The sequence below is a fragment of the Centruroides vittatus genome, unplaced genomic scaffold (genome assembly GCF_030686945.1).
Source record: "Centruroides vittatus isolate TY-2023 unplaced genomic scaffold, ASM3068694v2 contig_579, whole genome shotgun sequence".
NCBI lineage: Eukaryota > Metazoa > Arthropoda > Arachnida > Scorpiones > Buthidae > Centruroides > Centruroides vittatus.
In genome coordinates, this window is record NW_027122347.1 from 551868 (window position 1) to 575343 (window position 23476).

General features: G+C 35.5%; 1 protein-coding gene across 1 annotated transcript in view; it reads right to left on the reverse strand.

The window, feature by feature from the left end:
- Positions 1 to 23476, reverse strand: part of LOC136979123 (E3 ubiquitin-protein ligase TRIM9-like) — a 69543-nt gene that overhangs the window by 14227 nt on the left and 31840 nt on the right. The window contains exon 2 of the mRNA XM_067275048.1: positions 1675 to 1770. Coding sequence (XP_067131149.1) covers positions 1675 to 1770 — 96 coding nt within the window. The remainder of the gene's footprint in view (positions 1 to 1674; positions 1771 to 23476) is intronic.

The following is a 23476-nucleotide window of genomic DNA, read 5'->3' on the forward strand; positions in this document are numbered from 1 at the left end:
TATCAAGAACTCCCCCTGTTTAAGTGTTAGACAAGTGAAGAAAACACGGTAAATTCCGCGTGTAAAACCCGCGCTAAACCCCTGCTAAATCGGAAATATATTCACAATTCCGATTTACACAGGTTTAATATTGCATTCTGTTTATCCGAAACAGAATGCAATATTAAAACTAGAAGGATTTACGTGAGATAATCAATGGCGGATCATGGCACAGGAGCGCTTAGCAGCATCAAGTAGAGATACCGTCTTCATCTAGACAATTACAGACTTATTTTTAATGAAACGATTGACTTATCAGTGTTATTTTATTAATTAATAAATTGATTTGATAGCGGGCCTCAAAACTAGGGCCTCCATGTGCTCGATCCGCCACTGGAGATAACACATCTCACATACATCCTCTACAGATACGTTACATCTTATACCCATTTTAAAAATGTTGCGTGTGATAAACCCCTACTTAAATAAATAAATTCGGACGGAATGGCCAAACATATTAACGATAATTAGTCAGGAAAGGTGTGTTTTTTTATTGTATTATTTTAAAATTATATTTAAATCTATCTCCCGTAAGGCGAGAATATCTTAAAAAAAAGACAATTCTCTTAGCAAAGAGCGTTGTATATCAATTATAATTCCAAGAAATGGATTTTAATGTCGGACTTTAATTGATTTTTTTTAAAAAAAATCAAATATACAATAATTTATAAGTAAAAGAAAAAAACGGAATTAATGAACGTAAATTATACGAGGAAGCATGACGTTCGCTTATCGATTCTATAGAAACATATGCAAATTCAATCATAATTCTGCTGATGTGTTTAAAAAAAGAAACCGAATTTAACGTTGCAGATATATTATTATTTTAATCATATTTTAGTCGTATATTTTATAAACATGGAAAATTTTATATACATGCACACACCTGTTAATAAAGACCCGGAGACGATACGCGCTCGGGGAGTAGAGAACTGGGGAAAAGGAGGGGATAGCGAATGGGGGAAAAGAGGGTAAAAAAGGAAGAAAATAGGGAATTGGGGAAAAAGAAGAAAATAGGGAATCGGGGGAAAAGAGGGTAAAAAGGAGGAAAATAGGGAATTGGGGGAAAGAGAAAGAAATAGGGAATTGGGGGAAAAGGGGGTAAAAAAGGAGGAAATAGGGAATTGGGGAAAAGAGAGTAAAAAGGTGGGGAATAGGAAATTGGGGGAAAAGGAGGAAAATAGGGAATTAAGAGAAAAAGAAGGAAAATAGGAAATTGGGGAAAAAGGAGGGAAATAGGGAATTTAGGGGAAAAGAGGATAAAACGGAGGGAAATAGGAAATTGGGGAATAATAAGGGAAAAAGGAGAAAAATAGAAAAACTGGGGGAAAAGGAAAAAGGAGGGAAAAAACACGAGTTTTTTGATACCAGAAAAAAAATAAATAATAACAGACGAGGTGCTATGATAATAAATTATCCCCACACGCAACAGTCGCCTTCCGGACAATTTACGTAACAAGTACCCATCCCCTAATGCGAATACTAATGGAAAAGTGACGTCACAGAGGGACATATTCGCGTGCTGTAAACACGAGCAGATGAAAAAATACATTGAATCGTATTAATTCAAACAGAGGGGAAGCGAGAGAAAACAATTTTAACATATGGGCGCCATTACCTCTTTCCAATACTTACTGTAATAGTTTCAGACATTGCTTTTAAACGCTGAATAAATTCGGTTGCTCCCTTCGCCTTCTCCGATAGCGACTGAAGATTCTGCGACAACTCCGTCTGAAATTACACGAAAATTAAATAAACAAACCAAGAAAAAACACATACACAATAACACGTGGCATTCGACCTTCCTGGTGTGTTGACCTTTGACACTCGATAGAGTCGTCACCACCCCTCTTCCACGAGAATAAAGTGTAAAGACGGGGGGGAATTTATTAATTAATCGCGCTTGATATCGTCCATAATTTACAAAATTACCCCACTGTTTTAATTAACTGGTGGAGCTAACTAATGACTCCTTTATCCTTTTACCTTATCCTTTAGAGCCGCACGCGCCGAGTTAATTAGAGAAGAACAAGGAGAGGAGGAGAAAAAAAGGGGGAAGAGCAAGAGCCTGGGGCATGAAGAATGCAGATTTAACGCGCTTCGCTTAATTCGGTTTTAAATAATTATTAACGAGTAAGGTTTTAATTGGTTACAACCATTAACTTATAAACCTTGTGTGACTTTAACACACGAAAACACACTTTCAAAGTTGAGGTTAGGCAAAATTTATTACTAATGTAGCGAGGGAAAGTTTTCGGGAGGGGTTTTAATCTTGTTTATCTGGATTATGCTACGTTAGACGCGCCAAAACATCATAAAACTGCATCATTCGCCAGGAGGAAACTCGACATCCGGCCGATTTACGGTCATAACCTTAATACAAAAGCCTTAGATAAATAATATGATACTACCTGAACTCCACAGGTGTGAAGTGGAAATTCGCCTTATCTCGACTGGCAGCGTGTTTGTGTATTTTATGCTACAGAAAGATGACGAGATAATGCCTCAAATGTAGAGGAAAGGTGTAAAGATACCGGAGCTACAACCCTCCTTTAACACCGAGAAGAGAGATTCTGGTGTTGGAAGAATAGAAAAAAGATAAACCAACCGCTTTCCAAGTGAAGAGAGGAGCAGCATTGCTCTGTTTTTTGGGGTATATTTATGTTATTTATTTTGTTAATTTGCATAAATAACTGCTTTAGATAACTACACTTGGATAACAATTGAATGTTATATATATATATATATATGGTGGCCCCTGCCTTAGTGAAAACAGAAAGCGGTTAACCGGCTTTCTGTCTACATCAAGATAATAGAAAACTTTATCAATATAAAAGTCGAATAATTGAATAGAAGAAAATTTTCTTAGCAAAATATTGCTTCTGACGTCACCACACGACACATCAATCACGTTAGAAGTCTTACGACCCTTCGCTTCTTCCCCTCTTCTCTATATACATATATATATATATATATATACATTTTTTTTTCTTTGGGGTTATTGAAATTAGATCGGAGAGCACGCGAATTTTTCTTGTCATAAATCACGCTGAAATCGATGAGACTACCTCACGCCTGTCAAGATAGCTGATATATGCTTATCTAGTTCGAAACTGCGTGTCAGATGTACAGGAAGGACACTGCATCCAAATTCTGTAGAAGGACAATAGCCTGGGGTGTCATCTTTAACAACAGAAGTTAATTACAATTGAATTTTAATTGTATTCGGTTCGGTATTGGCATTTAAACGCGCCGATATACACAATCTACGATATGCAACAGTTTAGTTGATGAATGCGGAGCGTGGGTTCGGATCCCCATTAAAAATTCCCATTACTAAGACATAAAACAATGCCCTGTGTTTGATGAGATGAGAAAACTTTGGTTTGAATGTAAGAAGCATTTTTTTTTTTTTTGTCTTGTCTGTAATGTGATCCGAACCCACGCCATTAATTAAACATAAATCATTTCCCCACCTCTACAATTATGACAGGTGATTTGTTTCGGGTTCCAAATCCATGTCATTTGGTACGAGTCACGCGTCCATTCCAGTCTTCTGGTGGTTCTGTTGACACAACCGAACCCATGTTTCATAGAATTGATCGAAATCAACGTAACACATGGGCGGTCTGCCAAGGTGGGATGCCACCCGGAATAATGGCACCTGTTTAGGTGTTAGGCACGTGAAGAAAATTCCACGTAACCAGCCGGTTGGTTGGGTACGAACCCACGACCCAGCAGTGTTCGTGGATCTTATCCACTCGCCTTTCGAGAATGATTTGTAACTGCTTCTTCAATTTCAAGAACATAAAAATAATTTGAAATTGATCAAAAGTTTTAAAAATTGATTTTTTTCATCATCAATTTCAAAAATTTTCATTAAAAAAATAATAAAATTGAACTTGATACTATTATTTTTCTTTTTTTAAAAGTAATCAATTTCAAGGATTTCAGGATATTTTTTCATCTGTTTCAAGTGCGAACAGTAATATTTGTCTACTGATTGGATAAAATTGTTAATAGATTCTGGTATATAAACCTGTCTATCCATAGAAAAAAAAAACAAATTTTAGATAGAAAACAGAGTTTAAGACATGTAGGAGGTCGGAACCCACGCTCTTCGACATAAATGACATGCCCATCCAGAAAGCAAACAGTGACTCGGTAGAAAAACAAAAAGAAAAAACATTGTAATCGGTAGGATCCGAACCCACGCCTGTAGATATAAAACCAGTGATGCGAGAAGAAAACAACGTGTTCTGTTACTAATGGGATCACGAAATGGGGGTGTGTTTCGCTAATGGGATCTTATGTCATTATTTATAAATTATATGTCCATCCACCAAAAAACCGAGGCACGTACAGAAATGTGGTGTTCTGTCACTAATGAGATCCGAACGCACTCATCTGATATAAATTAAATGCCCATCTAGTAAATCAGACAGAAAAAAATTATCGTATTCAATGGGATTTGAACCCACGTCAGGTACCAAAAACCCGTATTCAGACAAAAAGAGGTATCTTGTCAATGGGATCGAACCAGAGTCCTGGGTTTAGTCTACTAACCTTCGTTGTTAGTTGACTTTGAACATTTGATTTGATTGATCAGAGTGATGGATGGAAAAATCGATCGATCGCAACAAAAACTGATAACAGAAACACAACTAAAAATCTAGAAATATCAATTTAATTTCCTTAAACTTCAAGTTTTAATTCATAAAAACAATTAAAAGGAGAAGGATTTGGTTTTGTTTCGGTTCTATGAGATAAGGCAACGCAACAGGAAGGCGATCTGCCAAAAAGGATAACTTCAGAGAGGTCTTTCTATAGAAAACTGGCCCCTATTTAGGCGCTAGACATGTGAAGATAACCCGAAAAACTGCACGTGGCCAGTCCTTTGGTGAGGTCCGAACCCACAACAACTTTCACTGATCAGTGGGCTACTAGTGGGCTAAAGGGGAATGGAGGAACCTATGAAAGGACTAATTTTCCAAAAATACTTTTGGAGTCTTGTTATGGGGGAAGGATTTTTTAGGTCAGTAATCTGTATTGAATTTAGACTTATATGCATCGGATTAAGCACACTTCGTTAGCAAAGGAGTTCATTTTCAAGAAGAAGAGGAATAAAAAAAAAAAAAAAATTTGACAATGGAGTTGAACGGAACGTCAAGAATATCCCGGATAATCGATACTTTCTTCTTTACAAAATTTACATTCGTAAAATCTTTAAAATATATATTTATATACACTAAATGATTTAATTGTTCCTAAAATATGTATAACTCTTCTTCTTTCCTGTTGCACGCCAGGGATTAAAAAGCATCTGGGAAATTATAAAAATGCGTATTTGAGGAACGTCTGGTGTCTGCACTTTACTACTAATGAACTTTAGTGATGTGAGAACTGTGGTTTTCTTTTCTATTGTTTTATTAATGGTATGGTAAATTAACAATGGTCTCGTTGTTTTTTCTGTCTGGAAGGAACGATTTATACATAATTTCTCTGCAAGAATTCTGTTGCATGCGTTTTGAAATCGAGAAAATAATGAAGAAATCATGAAATTTTAATGACACTTTACTACAGAATTATTGCTTTTTTTTCGACAGAGTACGCGATTATTTTATTGCCGTTCGGATAAAACTGTAATTAACTGTCGGGAAAAAAACCAAGACGTTGGATGTAGATGCTTATAAATTTCAACGCTGAATTGTTAGCATTTTAATTCATAAATTAGTTAATCGCAATTAATTGTTTTATGCGACTAATTACCGTTACACAGTAAGTGATAGTTAAATGATAATTAAGTTACAATCACAATTAAATAGTTGTAAGTAATAGTTTTTCTCCCTCCCCAATTCAATAATCGAGTTATATTACCGTTAATTACAATTAAATCAGTTACAGTTACAATTATTAATTACAATTATTATAATAAAGTTAAAGATTATTTCATTCTAATTAACGTTAACACGAGAGACTTAAGTGCGATTGTAGCTGGTTGCTTTTTAACACTCAATTACGCAATTGTTAATGATAATTAAATTGTTGTAAATTTAGTGAATTATCACAATTAAATAATTGTAACTGTTCAGTTACAATCACTTCAGTTGTATTAAGTTACAACCACAATTAAATGGTTGTAAGTAATTTTTTTTTTCAATTCATTGCAGCAATAAATTAAATTATCGAGTTACATCGATTTAATTGTAATTAACGGTAATATAACTGTTTATAGAATTTTCAGCACTTACAATTTGAAATAAGTTACCATTAATTATTAATTGCAATTAAATTGCTGTAATTTTTGACACTGAATTAATAAATAACAATTAAATCAGTTAGTTATTATTGATAATTGCAAGTACAGTTAAGTCAGTTAAGACAATGATTTAAATAATCGAGTTATATTGCTGCTAATTACAATTAAATTGTTATATGTATTTACATTCTAACATTCACTTACAATTGTTATATTATTAGCGTTAAATACAATTAAATTGTAATTTTTTAATAATCAGTTACAGTTAATTACAATTAAAATGATGTAATTAAGTGTTCTTTCAGTAATCAGTTACAAGAAAAAATTAAAATATTAACAATTGAATTGCTCTCCGTGAGTAATAATACAATTATTGTTATGTCATCATTGTTAATTACAATTAAACTGTTGCGACTTTTTAATACACGGATAACAATTTAACAATCACAATCAAATCGGTTACAGTTATATTGTTAATTGCAATTAAACGAACGTAACTAATCCTTTTCCAACAATTAGTTACAACAAATGACATAATCGAATTACGTTACTCTTAATTACAATTAAATTGTAAAATTCGTTTATTTTTATAAATTCCCAATTCAGTTACAATCACAAAAACAGTTGCAGTTTAATTACAATTAAACTAAGTAATCGGTTACAATAATAAATGAAATACAACAAAACCTGTCTAAAACGGACGGAAGAAACCTGTCAAAATTTAAAAGGTTTTTGGTTACGAAGAACGTAACTGTATGGCATTTATCTGATATGATTTAAATAAAGAGGATGCTAAAACCTCTTCAAAACGGTATACACAGGTTTTACTGTATTCACTGTAAAACCTGTGTAAACCGGAATCGCACGGTATTACTTCAAAAATAAGCAATTATTCCATAATTACATTTAAATAACAATTGTTTATTTCTGAATTTACAATGCAGACAGGGCCACAAATCATTTACCATTTACATTATTATTAAAGAATTAATTGTAATTAAATCACGCCAGATAATTGGAAAGTAATCGGCAATTAATTTAATAAAAAATTACCCAGTTTAATTTTTAAATTAAGTATAAAAAAAAATTAATAAAATAATTTTATAATTTAGACAAATTTAAAAAATTTTAATTTTCTTTTTAACCTCGAGACGGCGGGAGAGAACACCCGATATTTCTCTTTAATTATTTTCAACCTCCCTCAGCAGAAAGTTACACTTTGATCTCGCTTATCATTGAATCATTAACTTTGATAGAATCGAGCTTAAATTACACTCTAAATAATTAATACACGCGTAATTTTGCACGCTTCGGGGGGGGGGGAGGAAAACGTACTGTTACGGAAACAATCGATGCTACAGCAGCAGCAGCAACAAAATAACAGGCCATTCGACCCCCCCCCCTCATTATTACGTTAGAAGAAGAGAAGAAAAATTCCCTTCGTTTTATTTACTTTCGTGAATTTACAATCAGAATAAACGCGTTTTCAATTTTACTTCCGCTCTAAATACATTAATAAAAAAAAAATAATAATAATAAAAACAATAGGAAGAACGGGAAGACGTTTAAAGAAAGATTGAATTGTTAAAAGAAATTTAATTATAATACTGAAATTTCGCGATTGTTTACTTACCGTGAAGTGATTTACAACGAACAGACAAGCAGACGCGCTTTTCTTGTCAGCGAGAGTGGGTAAAACACATATATACAAATGAAATTGTTGGGAAATCATGCAGGTGCCTTACGAATATACAGTCGAGTTGTGTTTGTATGTATATAAAATAAACAAATAAATAAAACCGGGGAGAAGAAATTCTGCATACAAAAATACATCATGCCATCGTGTTTACGTTTATTTTCCAACAGGATTTATGCTAATTTAACCGAAAAACCCATACGAAAGGCTCACTAATCCGGCCAAGTGTGTGCAGCGTGCGTGCGAGTGTAGATATATATATATATAAAGATTCATCCCCCGAAAGATTTGGGAAACGTGGCAATGACCTAAGGCTGTCGTCCAGAATTGATTGGCCATGTGGTTAGAAGGGCCGGAAAAATTTCGACAGTTTGATTGCCGGCCCTATATGGGACACCCAATAAGATTTACTGGACGATCACGTTCTATTCTGGAGAGTGCAGATAAAACCTCTCCCCCTTCTTCGATATCAGTGCAGTTGTCAAATATAGAGCTTGTGCTTTCTTTTAAGGATAGGTAGGAGCAAGCAGGAGCGGGGGACGGAAGGGGGAGAGAAAGAATTCCTGAAAAATCTTTGATCGATCGCAACGGGGTCTATATTGACCACTAAGATTACAGCAAGTATTTGAAGTTTATTGCCACTAAAAATGCTGTCCTCCAATTACTTTCCACGCTGTCACAAGCAGTGAAAGTAATTGGGGGGAAATCGTCGTAAAATAAATTAATTTTTAATATTTGAAGATGTTCCCTCCCCTCTCCAGAGATGTTAAATCTTCATCAAAAATACATACAATTTTTTTTTTCTTCTTCTTTTTCTTCTTCCACTCTTGTAATGTTACAATCGCGCGATTTTCTGATAATTCGTGTTATGGGAATGGACGGATGTTTAAAGGGGGTGCGTGGGCGGGAGAGGAGAACAATATAGGAAATGCCAAGCGAATTATTTATTTATTGCAGTTTTATGACAGTGAAGAATATATTAGCGATGTGTTTTAAGCACAGCAGACGTCGCGTGTTACATAAATACGCGCTGTTATGTATAACGGGGGGAAGAAGGATGATCCCCCTACGAAATTTTTACATTTATGGACTCTTGAAACGTAGAGAAATGTTAAAAAACTCGGGACTTTTTCTCTATGTATGGATGTTAGCGTTTGTGTTTGTGGAGGGGGGCGATTTCGTTCACTAGTTTGGAACTTAATAACTTCCGTGCCTTTCGTCAAACATTTCTGAAATTTCGTACGGTGGTTTGGGTATTAGGGAGATCGATGTTGATAAAATTTGGTGGCTAAAGGTAGAATGGGTGGGGAGATTTCACGTGTCATCTCTCGAAGGTTTTACTCGTTATTACCAATTTACAGTCTCTTATAAAACTCGTCTCTACCCTGAAAATTTTTGCCATTTTAAAACACTTTATAATCTAAAAGAATTTTTTGGGTATACTATAGATTACTCCCTATGGAATTTCGCGTGTTTGGGTATATATCTGAACTCAGTGGACCGAGTCGAGTTCAACGATACTCTACTTTTGGATCGGAGACGAAAAATAAAAAAGTCATCATACTTTTTTCCGGCGATCGCGCGATGATAGGGAGTCGCGTCGCTCTCCGCTAAGTCGGCCACGCTATCGCGATCGGGAGTCCCGTCGCTTGCCGTTAAAATTGCCTTTAGTAGACGTTTCCCCCTTTTTTTACTTTGTTCAAGAACTACCATGAATCGATCACTAGTTTAGCACATGGCGGCGTGTGGTGGCGCCCGTACGAGAGGTCAGTCGGGCCGCCATAAGTAACATTAACCGAAATGGCAATCGCGCGATGATCGGAAGTCGCGTCGCTCTCTCCGCTCTTGTATCGCGTGTTTAACGCTCCGGGAGATGACCGTAGTCCGACGTCACGGTTTGCAGACTTTACCGCAAGATGGCAATACCAGCAACTACGGTGCCGTCTGCATGAGAGCATTAAAAAATTATGGTAACTTAAAAAGTTTGATAACTTTTTTATTTTTCGTCTCCGGTCCAAAAATAGGGTACCGTTGAACTCGTCTCGGTCCCCTGAGTTCAAATATATAATCAAAGTCTTGAAATTCCATAGGGAGTAATCTATAGTACACCCAATTTTTTAAATAAAATCTCACAACAGATGGCGCCGCACGCAATTCTAATTTTTTTTTGCCGGTAAAGTTAGTCAACTCGTTACCGCTATCCTTTCTATCACTTTATCTCGTCCGTTTACTATTACAGTGCCAGAGATCCTTTCGATAAATGCCTAAAGGCAATTAAAGCCTCGCGCTTTAGGTATTTTATTAATTAGAAACGCGTACGTAAGCATTTTAATTCTTCTAAAATTATTCAGTGAAGCATTACGATAATTATTCAGGAATAATGCTGTGCAGCGAAACATTTTTCGCTCTGGTGAGGAGCCTCGCATACAAAATGAAACCGCAGACAGTTTCATTTTGAAATTTTTAGTGTGGCCGGGCCCCGTTTTATACACAGAAATGAGTTTCTAGGCCCCAGTTGTAGTTACAGCATAAAGTAAAGCACTTCAACACTAAGTGATAGCGAAGAAGCACTACCCGAGGATACGTAAGTGCTGGCATTTTTGCTTCAACTGGAGGTCGTAAAATAAAAACAATACTCTGTAATTTAGCAAATAGTAAAGTGGTGCCTTTATATTATCATAAAACCTCTACAGACTGCTTTTTATATCCGCAGTACCATTTTATAGCGCGGGTTACTACAGTAGTACTTCACAGAAAGCGCTATTATCGTCTCGTGCTGTTTTTTTCGGGAGGGGGGGGGGAGAAAGCTTTCCTTTATTGTTACTGAAGCGGAATTACGAATTCTCCCGACTAATTTCTTGTATTATTTTTTCTTTTTTTTTCGGTGCAGAAAATCTATATAATTCCCATTCAATTATTGTGTAATTTGATTTAATTGTTTATTATTTCTAAACGGAGATAATTTCGCTTTACGACTTCCACTTTACGACTTTTAATTCCGTGCCGAAATATTAATTTTACACGTTACGGCACGTCGTTTTTTCTAATAGCATTTTACCCATCTTCCGTCGTAAAAGTAAAGGTATGCGTATAATTTCCCTATCGTAACTTCAGCACGAAATTTATTTGTGTAACAGCACGCGGGATTATAATCTAAAGAAAGCTGTGCAACCCTACGTAACCCTGCGTACAGTTACTTATAATCTGTTGGAAGGTCGTGCACCGTAACGTACAGTAAATTATAATCTGAAGGAAACTACGCAATCTTACGTAACTTACGCAACAGCGCATGCAGTTACTTACAATTTGAAGGGAGGTTACGCACCGTAAAATTCACAAAACCTAAATCGTAACCTTTAGCTAAATCCGAATGTGAGAACAGCCACGTCTTAAGGTGCTGCAGCAAGACTTACAAAAAAGCGGGGGGGTAGGGAGAGGAACCCAGTTTGAACTGTGAACAGTGCAGGAACCGGAGATCAAGCAAACGAGCCATGCATGGTTGGCTTTCATATCCTACTGCGCCTGCTCGGTACCTTTTAAAGTACTACCTTACCCATCGAAGTAAGAGCTAACAATGGAATCTTTTAAGGGAACAAACTCCCGCAGCTGACGATCTTTCCTTCCTTTTTTATTTATTTATTTTCTTTTTTTTTCACACAGAAAAATTCCTATTGTGGCGAAGCATCCAACTTCTCTTTAAGTAGGTTTATGTTTTAATAATTAAAAATGAAATGAAGAGATTACGATGAAAGTTGTTGAACAGACGTTTTTACTTTGCAAGTAATTACACAGCCGCGTAGATTGGTGACGTTAACAATTGCGTAGAGGTAAAACAATAAAACGAAATCTGTAGGCGAGAGATAAGTGATGATAGAAGGGCATTTGAAAGGTTAGAGGTCCACTTGAAATATGTAAAATCTAACAATAAAAAGGTTCTGCCTGAAACGTAACAGAGGTAAATTAGTACTTAAAAACAGCACAGTGTATCTAAAACAATAACACTGTAAATACGTAGAATGTTACTGCCATTCTAAAAAAAAAAACCGTATCAATAATAACATTAATACTTTCAGGAGAATGTGTATTATCAGCGTAACAAATAAATGTCCCGAAACAATTAGAGAACAATACGAAACTAACAGAGAAAATTCTACTAAGTGGCTGAAACTAACAGCACAAATAATACGTAACACAAGAGAAGGGTACAATGTGACTAACTATCCGAAACAAATCTAGGTAACGACTGAAATGGCAATTGTGAGTGAAATTAACGTCACAAATGAAACTAACAATCCGAGAAGCTCGTGTATAATAACAAAACTGTTATATTAACCTGTAACTGTCACGTATAACAGAGGGAAATCTTGGAGGGGGGGTCAGAAAATGACCCCAAGATTTTACATTTATGAATTCAGGGTACCTTGAAACGTCCAGAAATTCAAAAGAAATTTTGGAAGTTTTTTCTTGTATGTATGGGAGGAGGCACCGATTTTATTCACCCACTTAGAAGTTTAATAACTCCTGTGCCCTTCGTCGAAAATTTCTGAAATTTTGCAGGAAGGTTCGTCTATTAGGGGGATCGGTGCTGTTAAATTTTGGGGGCTAAAAATCGAAGGGGTGGGGAAATAGAGTCACGTGTCGTATCTCGAGTGGGTTCGGACTTAACGATTTTACTCGTTATTATCATTTACAATTTCTTATAAAACTCAAATCTTAAAAATCTCATAACAGATGGCGCCATACGCAACTTTAGCTCTTTTGCCGGGAAAGTTATGCAACTCGTCGCTGGATTTTTTAGTAAAAGTTGTTATTTTGGTGTTAGAGCCTTACTATTGTTTTCACTTTAGCTCCTTTTTACGTATCCCCCTTCTAAAGTTTTAGTTACGCCTGTAGAAGTTAAAATCGAACGTTACTAACATTCTAAACTGGTTACGCTACTTGTAAATACAGTAAAGCACAGGAAAAAGATTTAAGTTACGCACGTATACACAATATCTAAGTGTTTACTCTTCAGGTTTGCATTCTAATTCTAGTTACGCATATAGTTACGATTCAAGCCCGCAAAAAACGTAACAGAGTATTTACGTGTGTGTTGTTTTTTACAGAAATAAATAAATTTTGTATTTTTTTTTTTTTTGGAAAATAAACTGGCGAAGTTAAAGAGAAGAGCGACGATTGTCAGTAAATCGAGGGTGGAAAGACATCAGTGCAGAAATCTCACCAGTTGACATAGTGTTACCAATAAAATCCGCCATCTTTGATCCGAGATGTGATAGATGGACAGCCATTGACGATTCGCAACACCAGCTGCTGCACCAATCAGAGATTATACATCCGTTACGTTTTTCCTTCAGTGATTTTGCTGTCTGGCACAGACAGGAAATTCAATATTTCTTTTCCTTTCACTGTGATTTGGCTTCTTGAATAAAACAATTACATATCGAAACGGATCTGCAAGTAGCCAAAGACTTTTCTTTTTCTTCCCTCGTATTAACGTATAAGCGATTTTTGAACGGTTGTTTTGTGTGTTACGACTGGTCCATCGTCACCTTTAATTGTTTATAAATGTAATTTTAAATTCTGCTCTTTTTTGCTTTTTATAAAAAAGAAAAGGGATGCTTTTTTTGCACGTGGAACGTGCAAACGTCACTTCCTAGAAGAATCGTGTGTTTATATTGTTTCTAATTAGAATAAAAACGTAACAATTCTACTACACATTATATAACACGTGATGTGTTTCTGGTCTGTAAAAATATTTGCTGTTCATCATCTCGTGATTGAGTGTTTCCGGCATATTCTACTGAATGTTTAGCGTGTTTCCAGGACATTTTACTGAATAATTAAACATAGTAAGTGTTTAGATGAGTATTTAAAGATAAACATCTTGTTTCTAGCGCATTATAGAGTAAATGAACGTGTTTCCATTATAAACTACAGTTTGTTTAAAGTTAGCAACGTGTTTCCAGCCCATTTACTTGATACTTAAACGTAGAAATAATGTTTTGGCATGAATATTTTAAAGATAAACATCATGTTTCCGGCGCATTCTACTAGATATATGAACGTAGACAAGGTATTTTCAGCATAGAATATATACTATTGTTTATTTAAAGGTAAACAACGTGTTTACAGCTCATTCTACTCGATAGACAGAGTGTTTCCAGGTTATTTTACGTAGTATTTATACTTATAAAGGGTATTTTAGTATGTATATAGCAAGTTTCAAGTTTATTCTACATGATATTTAAAGGTAGATAGCACGCTTCCGGCAAGGATATTTCCTTGAAAATCGATTGTTTCTGTAATCGCGATCCTTCCCCTCGGAAAAAACATCATTAAATAAATAAATAAATACTCTCTCTTCTGTAAATAATCGATTTAATTAGGTTAAAGGCGAGTTTGTTTAACATTAGAAAACAAACATTTTCTTTGATGTTTGTTCAGATCAGATCGGGGGAGGCTGTTTTACATCATCAAAATATTTACGATGATAATTAACAAATGACAGCTCAGAGTTTAACCCACTTCTAACGACTGTTTCTACTAGGAATTTACTATAAAAATCGTGCAATTATATATTTTTTTGTGATTGAAAATTACTTAACAATATTTGCCGAGGAACGAACACGATAGCGCTTTATATTAATACTACTATTACTACTATTATTATTATTATTATTTTTTGCCTGGAAATTTTCGCAGCAATAACACACGAATCTTATAATATGAGAGGGAAAACAAATTTGGCAACTTGTCAACCTCTCATACAAGTGATGTAAGATTGGTCATACATCAACCACTCGTTATAACGTAGGCAGATAGCGAAGTTGCGCTGTAAATATGGGAAGGGAGCGATGCTGGTGACGTGTAAAATCTCATATGAAATTTATACGTAAAGGAAGGAAATTTAACCAATATTTTAGCGCATATTTTAGTTTAAAATTGGAATTTTATATTTTGATACACAACAGCGAGGTGTGGAGAAATATAGAGGTTTAATTCCTATATTGCATCGCGAGGGTGGGATGAGGAAACAGAAAGTAAAAGATAAGGTAGAAGAAGATTGAGAAAGATGATGATGAAAATTTATAGAATAAGGTAGAACGTAGGATGAGAAGGTAGAGAAGAGCAAGAACAGGAAAGAAAAAAATGAGGTAGAATGAGAAACTAAAGGACAAGTAAGAGGTAAAATGAGGTAGAATGAGGTAAAGAACAAGAGAAAATAGAATGAGTAGGTAGAGAACAGATGATAGAATGAGAAAGTAGATAAGAGAAACAAGAATGAGAAAGAATTGGAAGATGGAGAAAGGAAGAGAATAAAATGAGGTTCTAATCCCTATATTAAAACAGGAGGAAAGAACGTAAATAATTCTCGTGTGTATTAATTCAAAATTATAAGATCAGAATAAAGATTTTCTTTAACCCTCATTTAAATTCGGAAGAAATATAAATTGCAAATGAAACTGCTAAAATGTAAAAGAAGAGTATTAATTCTCATGGTTAACAGGAACAGAACTTTTAAATCTCATATTTTAATTTAGAACAGGGGAATACAACTGCTGTTTTGCTAATCATAACTAGAATGAAAAGTGTTTAATTTTCACATTTTCCCATTAACATCATGGTAAATTGAGTAGTAAAGCTGAAAGAGGCAATATATATATATATAAACTTCATACAGCAATAATGGGATACACAGCTTTATACCTGTTTACATAAACGAAAGCGTAGTTAACAATGTTTTAAATCCCGCTCTTTCATTATATACGGGAGCGAGTACATAAACTTAAACTCAAAATTAAACACAGGAAGTTTTGACGTCCATATTACAAGCGAAAAGAACGTCGTCTGATCCATTAAAAATGGTAATTAGTTGCATAATTGTTGCATTATTTAAGATATATTTATCTTCCCTATTCAAAGTAACCTGTACATTATCTGTGGTTCCTCTTATACTAAAACTATGACTGAGGTAACAATTACGTGAAGGAAACGTTTCCTCTTCTTCCTCTTCACAGAGGAAAGCAGTTGAATTCCCTAATAATCCTTCCATTGTTTCCAACGGTTTCTCTTCTATTTTAGTGTAGGAGGGACCACAACAATAATAATATACTAGTTCTCTGCCCGAATTCCGAGCCCCCAATAACGAGCTTGCTAAAGAAAACCTCTCAGTGTCCATAGGAGGAAAGGGTAATAAAAATCCCCCAATTTCATAACATGGCAAGAAAGCCACTTACTAAAACTTTAGTCCCCCCATATAAGGAAAGTGGGAAGCAGTTTAAATTCCTAAATTCTTCTGCATTATATGGAGATGAAAGGATTAGTTGGCTTTCTTATAAGAGAATATTCCCCCTTCTTCCTTGTAAAAAAACATATTTTGTGGGTTTTTTTCAGTTTTAGAGGAATTTTTAAAGTCGATAGAAAGAAATTCTTGACAGGTATTGAGATTATTATCGACATTGATTGACCATTAATCAAAGAAAATTGGAAAGGATGGGGTTTTTATCGCCTTTTGATCAATTTCTAATTATTATCCCGCATTCTTTCCGATAATCAATTATCAATATAGTAATAACGGATGTCTCTGGAGGTGGGAGCAGTTAAATTTATTCTTTATAAGTCTCGTCTTATCGCACTTTCCTCTATTAAACCGAAGATAGAAAACTACGCACGTAGAGGAGAAGGAGGAGGAAAGAAAGAGGAAGAAGAAGAAGAAAAAAGCCAGCAATCCAATTTATTTTTATAAACTTTTAAAGACTTCTCTTTGGCATGTAGTTTGTTGACTGAAGAAACAAAGAATTACCGAGAAAAATAAGCGAAAAATCGTTAGAAGTAAGGATAAAAAAAATGAGAAAAATTGTATGATTAATATCAAGTGTAACGCGCTGTAGCGCAATATACGGGAAGGAGGAGTGGAATTTAAGCGATTCATTACGCTTAATACGGGTTTATTAAACGTGGATAAAGGAGAAAATCGATAGGATTCGAGGGAGGGAAGACGTAATAGAATACTTTATGAATGTGTATTTACCTCGACCGCAGGAATGGAAGATGCCAAAGAAGTGGAAGGTCAAACATATCATTCTGAGAAGAGGATGCACTCTGACCGCAATATAACCCACCAGAGTCCAGTAACAACAATAATATTGCAGAAGGAGAAGCATGATAGAAGCCAAGTTGCTTTTTATTGACCCGTTCCAAAGTACAGCCTTTGACTACTCCACTTTACTCTTATATCACTTCCCGGTTGTGTTTTGCCATTGTGGTAAATAAATGCAAGTTATTGTGCAGCTCCACCTGCTCCTCATCTTTCATTCTCACTGAATTAAAACCTTCCCTTCACGGACAGTTCCCGAAAACACAGACACAAACACAAGTGAATTTGTGTGTAAGCAGTGTTTAAAACCGCCATAAATTACGGGAGGAGGGGGAAAAAACAAATAAATATTTGATAAAGGATAAAACTTCGCTTCTACGACTGAATCACGAAGCCTCCGGCCTAATATTATGAATCAGAAGCACCTGGAAAGTTGACAGAATAACCCAGGGCGTGGGTCAACACCATACAAGTGTATATAAAAACGGCGATTCCTCGAGGCATTTTCGGGGCATTAATACCTATCGGAACGTAAATAATAATAATAATAATAATAAAACGTTAGTGCTTACGTCCGTACGTCCGACTGATTAAGGTTCCTGTCACTGGGAAGTGTTTTGTATACAAACACACACGAATAATCCGCTGGAACGTTATCAATCTTAATTAAAGTGGCCGCTCTGCTGCCAATATTTAAATCTTACTTTAATTAAAACGGGGGAGGGCTAAAGTTTTAGTCAACTGACGAATAACCTTAATAAACGTTAAAATTGCAATCACACACCTCAACACCGCTAAATTAACCCCCAAAAAACGTAGGAGCAATTACCTAAAAACCGATATACCGAGTGGTTACGAGCTCGAATTAACTAAATCAATTCGGTTCCGTAACCGCATCACTAGTACAATTATTATTATTATTATTATTTATAATTTTTCCCCAGTTTCTTACTCTCTCTTCCATATTTCAAAAAGGCGAGATCATCAAACATTTTTGGGATAATTTAGTTAAAAGATAAATTGATAATTATTCATACCCCCTGCACGAATTCAAATCGTATATCATTTTTAGGAGCCACAGTTGGTTTTAGAAGGGCATTAGAAGTAAATCTGTCCTCGGAGAGTAATATTTCTTTATTTAACAGCCTTGTCCTAGTGAAATTTCTTCGGGGATGTTAAGGAGTTTTCCCCCCTTTCTTTATTGTTATTTCTTCCCCCTTCTTCTGGATTTAACGTCACTTATTAGCCTGTTAATCCTATATTTTTGCTTCAGTTTCTCATCGACCCCCTCCCCTCTGCTATCGATTTTCGTTGGTTATTAATGATGTTTGAATTTAAGATTAGTTGGATGTAATAAAGTTGACTTTATTTTTCCTAATCTGACACTTAACTTATTACGATGTCCCCCCCCAATTTTTAATTATGTGCGGTTTTCGTAACATACTTTCTCGACGTACATCTTGATCTACATAATTTTAAATTTTAGATTAGGAATTTTATAATATTAATAAGAAAATTGCCTATAACGTGGGAGGGTGAAGATGGCCAGAGATGATGGCGGGGGTGGGGGAAAAACTCCATTTTCTCGGAACTTCTCTTAATATCAGTATCTGGAAGTCGGAATAGCAGAAACGAATTCGTTTTCCATCGTTAATTTCGTCGGTGTATCGAAGCTTAACGCCCCAAAGCTAAATTAACAATCTAATACAAGATCTAAAACTAACAGCGACAAGTGGAACACGCGTGGGAAGTGACAACACTGTCATAGAAACAAACTCGAGCCAATCTGCATTATAAGTGGCTCTGTTTAAGTATTATGTGGCATCACTTAATATGTATAAAAGAAATTATACAGTTCATACACCAGTGCAAAAATCAACATAAGAGACGACACAGCCTATATAACAGAGCAAAAACGAACAGAAGAGACGACACAGCCTACAGAACAGAGCAAAAACGAATAGCAGAGACGACACAGCCTACAGAACAGAGCAAAAACGAATAGCAGAGACGACACAGCCTTCAGAACAGAGCAAAAACGAATAGCAGAGACGACACAGCCTACAGAACAGAGCAAAAACGAATAGCAGAGACGACACAGCCTACAGAACAGAGCAAAAACGAATAGCAGAGACGACACAGCCTTCAGAACAGAGCAAAAACGAATAGCAGAGACGACACAGCCCTTAAGAAATTCAGAAACGAACAACAGTGACGACACACTTATGTAACAATGCAAAAACTAGAGCAAAGACACACAATCGATAAAACAATGCAAAATGAACAACAGAGATTACACAGCCCATGCATAATGCAAACTCCAACACTACGAAACAGTACTGTATAAATGTGAAACATTCGAAAGTAAAAACAACGATGGTGAAAACATGTAATAAGTCCATTCTGAACGTAAGAACCACTAACTTTCGTAGCTGACATTACTGTGTAAGGAGACAAAATAAACACGAAAATTAACTTAAAAACTCCAGTAACTTGTTACAAACATAAGGAACAGGAAACTAAATCTAGTTTATCCATTATACAGTAATATTGGAAGAAAGATTAGTTACACGTCGTCGTGTTGATAACGTGCCAACACCCAGCTTAGTTAAACGCTTAACAATGCCAATCCGTTATTATATTAACAGAAGAAAAATACACTGTGAGGAGTCGATTCTCTCTTCAAAATTTTCGAGTTTTCTCCACAATTAAATATCCTACACAGATACTTTCATACATAAAACATGCGTGTTGGGTTTAAAATATAACACACGTTTAAAGGGGTAAATGTATCGAAGAGCCATTTATAAATGCCTAAACAGGAAGCTGGTGTATGGTGGAATGTATCAATCTTAATATGCAAATTTGGGTATAAGTTAATGTGCACAATAATGCCACATCCCCATGTTAGAACACAGGATGAAGTGGATTTGTTTGCCAAATCCACGTAATAATATCGGAGGAAACTTGGATTTGATAGTGTCAACGCCATGTTATAATATAGGGGAGAAACAGGATTTAGTAATGAGCCAACACTACCACCATACGCGTCACAGTTACGTCTAAAAACGTCATCACCAAAGTTGTGTGTGAAATATGGCTTGAGAGGAAAATTAATTAAATGAAATTAAATTAAAATTTAATTATTTTGCTCGCGTGTCTCTCGGGCCGAAAGAAATATCAAAACTCAATCTTACTCGAAGAACAAAGGAGAAACACACAAGTAGGAGTATACAGAAAAATTTATCATTCATGTTTTTCTCATATCAGAATTTGCGTGTAAACACATTTTTATACGTCAACGAACCGCCGTAATAGAGTACCGTATAAAATCCATTAATAAAATATCGTACAGACAGCCAGACTCACGAACTGTTACGCCCACTAACCTGTTTCTTGTTTACTTGATTCTTCACTAGTTCAATTCTATATTTGACTTGTTACCATAGTAGCATCCATTTAACACAGGTTAATCTACTCTTTTTTTGGGGGGGAGGGGGTCTTTTTATTGGCATCAAAGGGATAAGAAAAAAATATGATTGCAGTTTGTGCAGCTTGGCATTAAGTTTTCGCGTTAATTGGAACGATAAACACGAATGCTTTTCTTATTTTTTCCTACTTCAACATGGAGATTTCATTATGAACTACTCTAATGTTTCGATTTTTCTCATTTGTACACTTTCAAACAGCGGTTCTTTAACTGCAGTAATTAGTATTTATATTAATAATATCAATTCTGATTTTTCTTGGCGTTTTTCCAAAATTGCTATCGATCCGATTTCCCCCTCCGCCTATTTTTAGTGAGGAACCGTGCAAAAGATAAGAAACAACAGGAGTAGAAAACAATAAAATAAATCTTGTGCGGCGATTAAACAATATAATATGGTGAAACGTAGAGTAATAATGATGAATGCAACGTTATCCATACAATAATGCAAAAAATAAAGACAAAGATGACACCAACAGAGCAAAAAACAGAGCGACACAACCTAAGAACAGTACAGAAGAAGAGATGATGTGCTCACTAATAATGAAAAAGTAGGGATAACATAGACCACGAATAGTGCAAAAGCAAAGACAATACAGTCTGTGTAACGATACAAAAGCGGAAATGACACAACCGTGCAACAATGCAAAAAGTAACAACACAGTTCAACAACGTAAACGTTAACGACAGAAGCACACATGCAAAAAAACCGAAAACAGAGACGACACAGTCCACGCAACAGTGCAAAAGCTAACAAGATGGCAGCACTGGGTCCGTATAACAACGCAAAAATTAGCATCTACGTCACAACACTAACATACATTAGTATTTGCATGCATGAGAATATTGAAAACAGATTAGACACAAGGCAACAGTGTAATTAGATACGGATTTTCAACGTCCATTTTAAAGAAAAATTCGAAAACAAACATCATTAAGGCAAGTCGAAACGGACATTTATGAGAACGTTGATACATTAACGACATTCCCAGCAAGGGGGGGGAAGAAGGAGATAGAGAAGCAAGTTTTTCCGCCGTACAAAAACCCAAAATCGAAGAAGCAAACGGATTGTGTCAGTGAACGGTGACGTAACGACGTTACGCGGGACACAAGGAAAGAAGGGGGAAAGCAAAATTCTCCTTTTTGTCGCATCCTTCTCGCACCTGTGCCCTTTCGAATCACACGGGATAAAGTAGCAGATGCGCCTACAGACAAACACAATGGTTGGTGTTTTATACGCCCCCCTCCCTATTTACACAATTTTTCTAACCTTATACAGTGAACTGACCCAGGAAATTCCGACATCACTCGAAAAGACCGTAACAAAAATTCAATATTTTCTCTTGTCAAAATGGCTAGTTTGGTCAGACAGACGAACGACCAATATATATATATATATATATATATTATCTTCTAAAATTTCGCTTTGTATCGTTTTTTCCCTCTTCTCTTTCCCCCTCCTCCTTTAGTAGACAGCTAAAAGTTCCAAAACTTGGAGTAAATGGACGATATCGTTAAACCTCAAATGACACGTTAGAAACGCTTAGGAGGATGGACGACCTTTGACACTCGAGTAAGACTAAATGAGGATCTAAGGAAAGAGATTTCCCCTGCCAGATCACGTTTCCACGAGACTTATCGCTGGTGAGGTAATTGGGAAAAAATTACACAGAGCACAAACAGACGAGTCTTGTCACGTCTGCTACCGGGTTCGAGTGGTACAGACTCGAGATTCAACACCCTCCATCTTCTATTGTTTATGTAGAGAACAATCTCTCAGTCTCTCTCCCCCTTTTTTTTATGTTCTTTTCTCTTACTTTTCTTACTTAAATTCACTAATCTGTTGCAGTGTCTCTCCCCCTGTAAACACCAGATAAGTGCAGAGTTCCTTCCTTCTTCACTTTGTTATTTTCTCGTCAGACACTCGAACGTTCGCTTTATAATTTGAAAATTAGTGTCCCGAAACTATCTCTAATTATTTAACACCACTTATAACTCCGCCCAATACGTTTCCGTTTTAATTTCGTAGGGGATTTTTTGATGTATGAGGCCAACATTCCGCTTCCAGAGAGCAGGATGTAGGTCATATCTCGGTAAAGCTATTAGAAAGAAGTTTGGGATGGAGCTACTTCCAATCGATATTGAAACTCTTCTGAAAAGTTCTTTCTTTTCTGTAGAAGGAAAGGTTCAGTAAGTTCGAACAGCTCGTAAACTAAATGCAATTTAAGTGTTTCAGCTCCGCCCAAAATTTCCATGCTCTTTCATACGTTTAAAAACACGTCTCGGAGCTCTAAAATTATGATCAAATTTCTAAATTCGTTATAAATTAGTCGAAGGGTAAAACTTTTGAACAACTCCGCCCAATTGGAATAATTTGCAAAGTGACTTTATAAGCTATTTTCTTCAGTAAAGCCAATTAACATAAAAACAGTATTTCAAATATAAACTTAGCAGTAGATGCTCCGCCCAATAGTCAAATTATTTGAAAAATATATAATTTTATAGAAAAATATACTCTGCCCATTAAAGTAAAAAATGTTAAAGAAGAAATAATTAGCTGATTTCATTGGGCGGAGTACTTACAGATATGAAATATAATCAATTATTAATTATACAAAACAATTACCAAATAAATAGACCAATCACTAAGTAAACAATTGCACAAATCAACAAATTTCAAAAGCTGGTCTCCGCCCAATAAATATACAATATTAACGAAAATTCTGTTAAAATTTCTCAAATTAATTGGAAGGGAATACTACATGAAGATACTATTCTGATAAGAAAGTCCTGAGAGTATCCATGCCCTCCGCCCAATTCATTTCTCATGTACTGTACAGTACAGTACACCTATATATATATATATATATATATATATATATTTAACCATGAATGTGC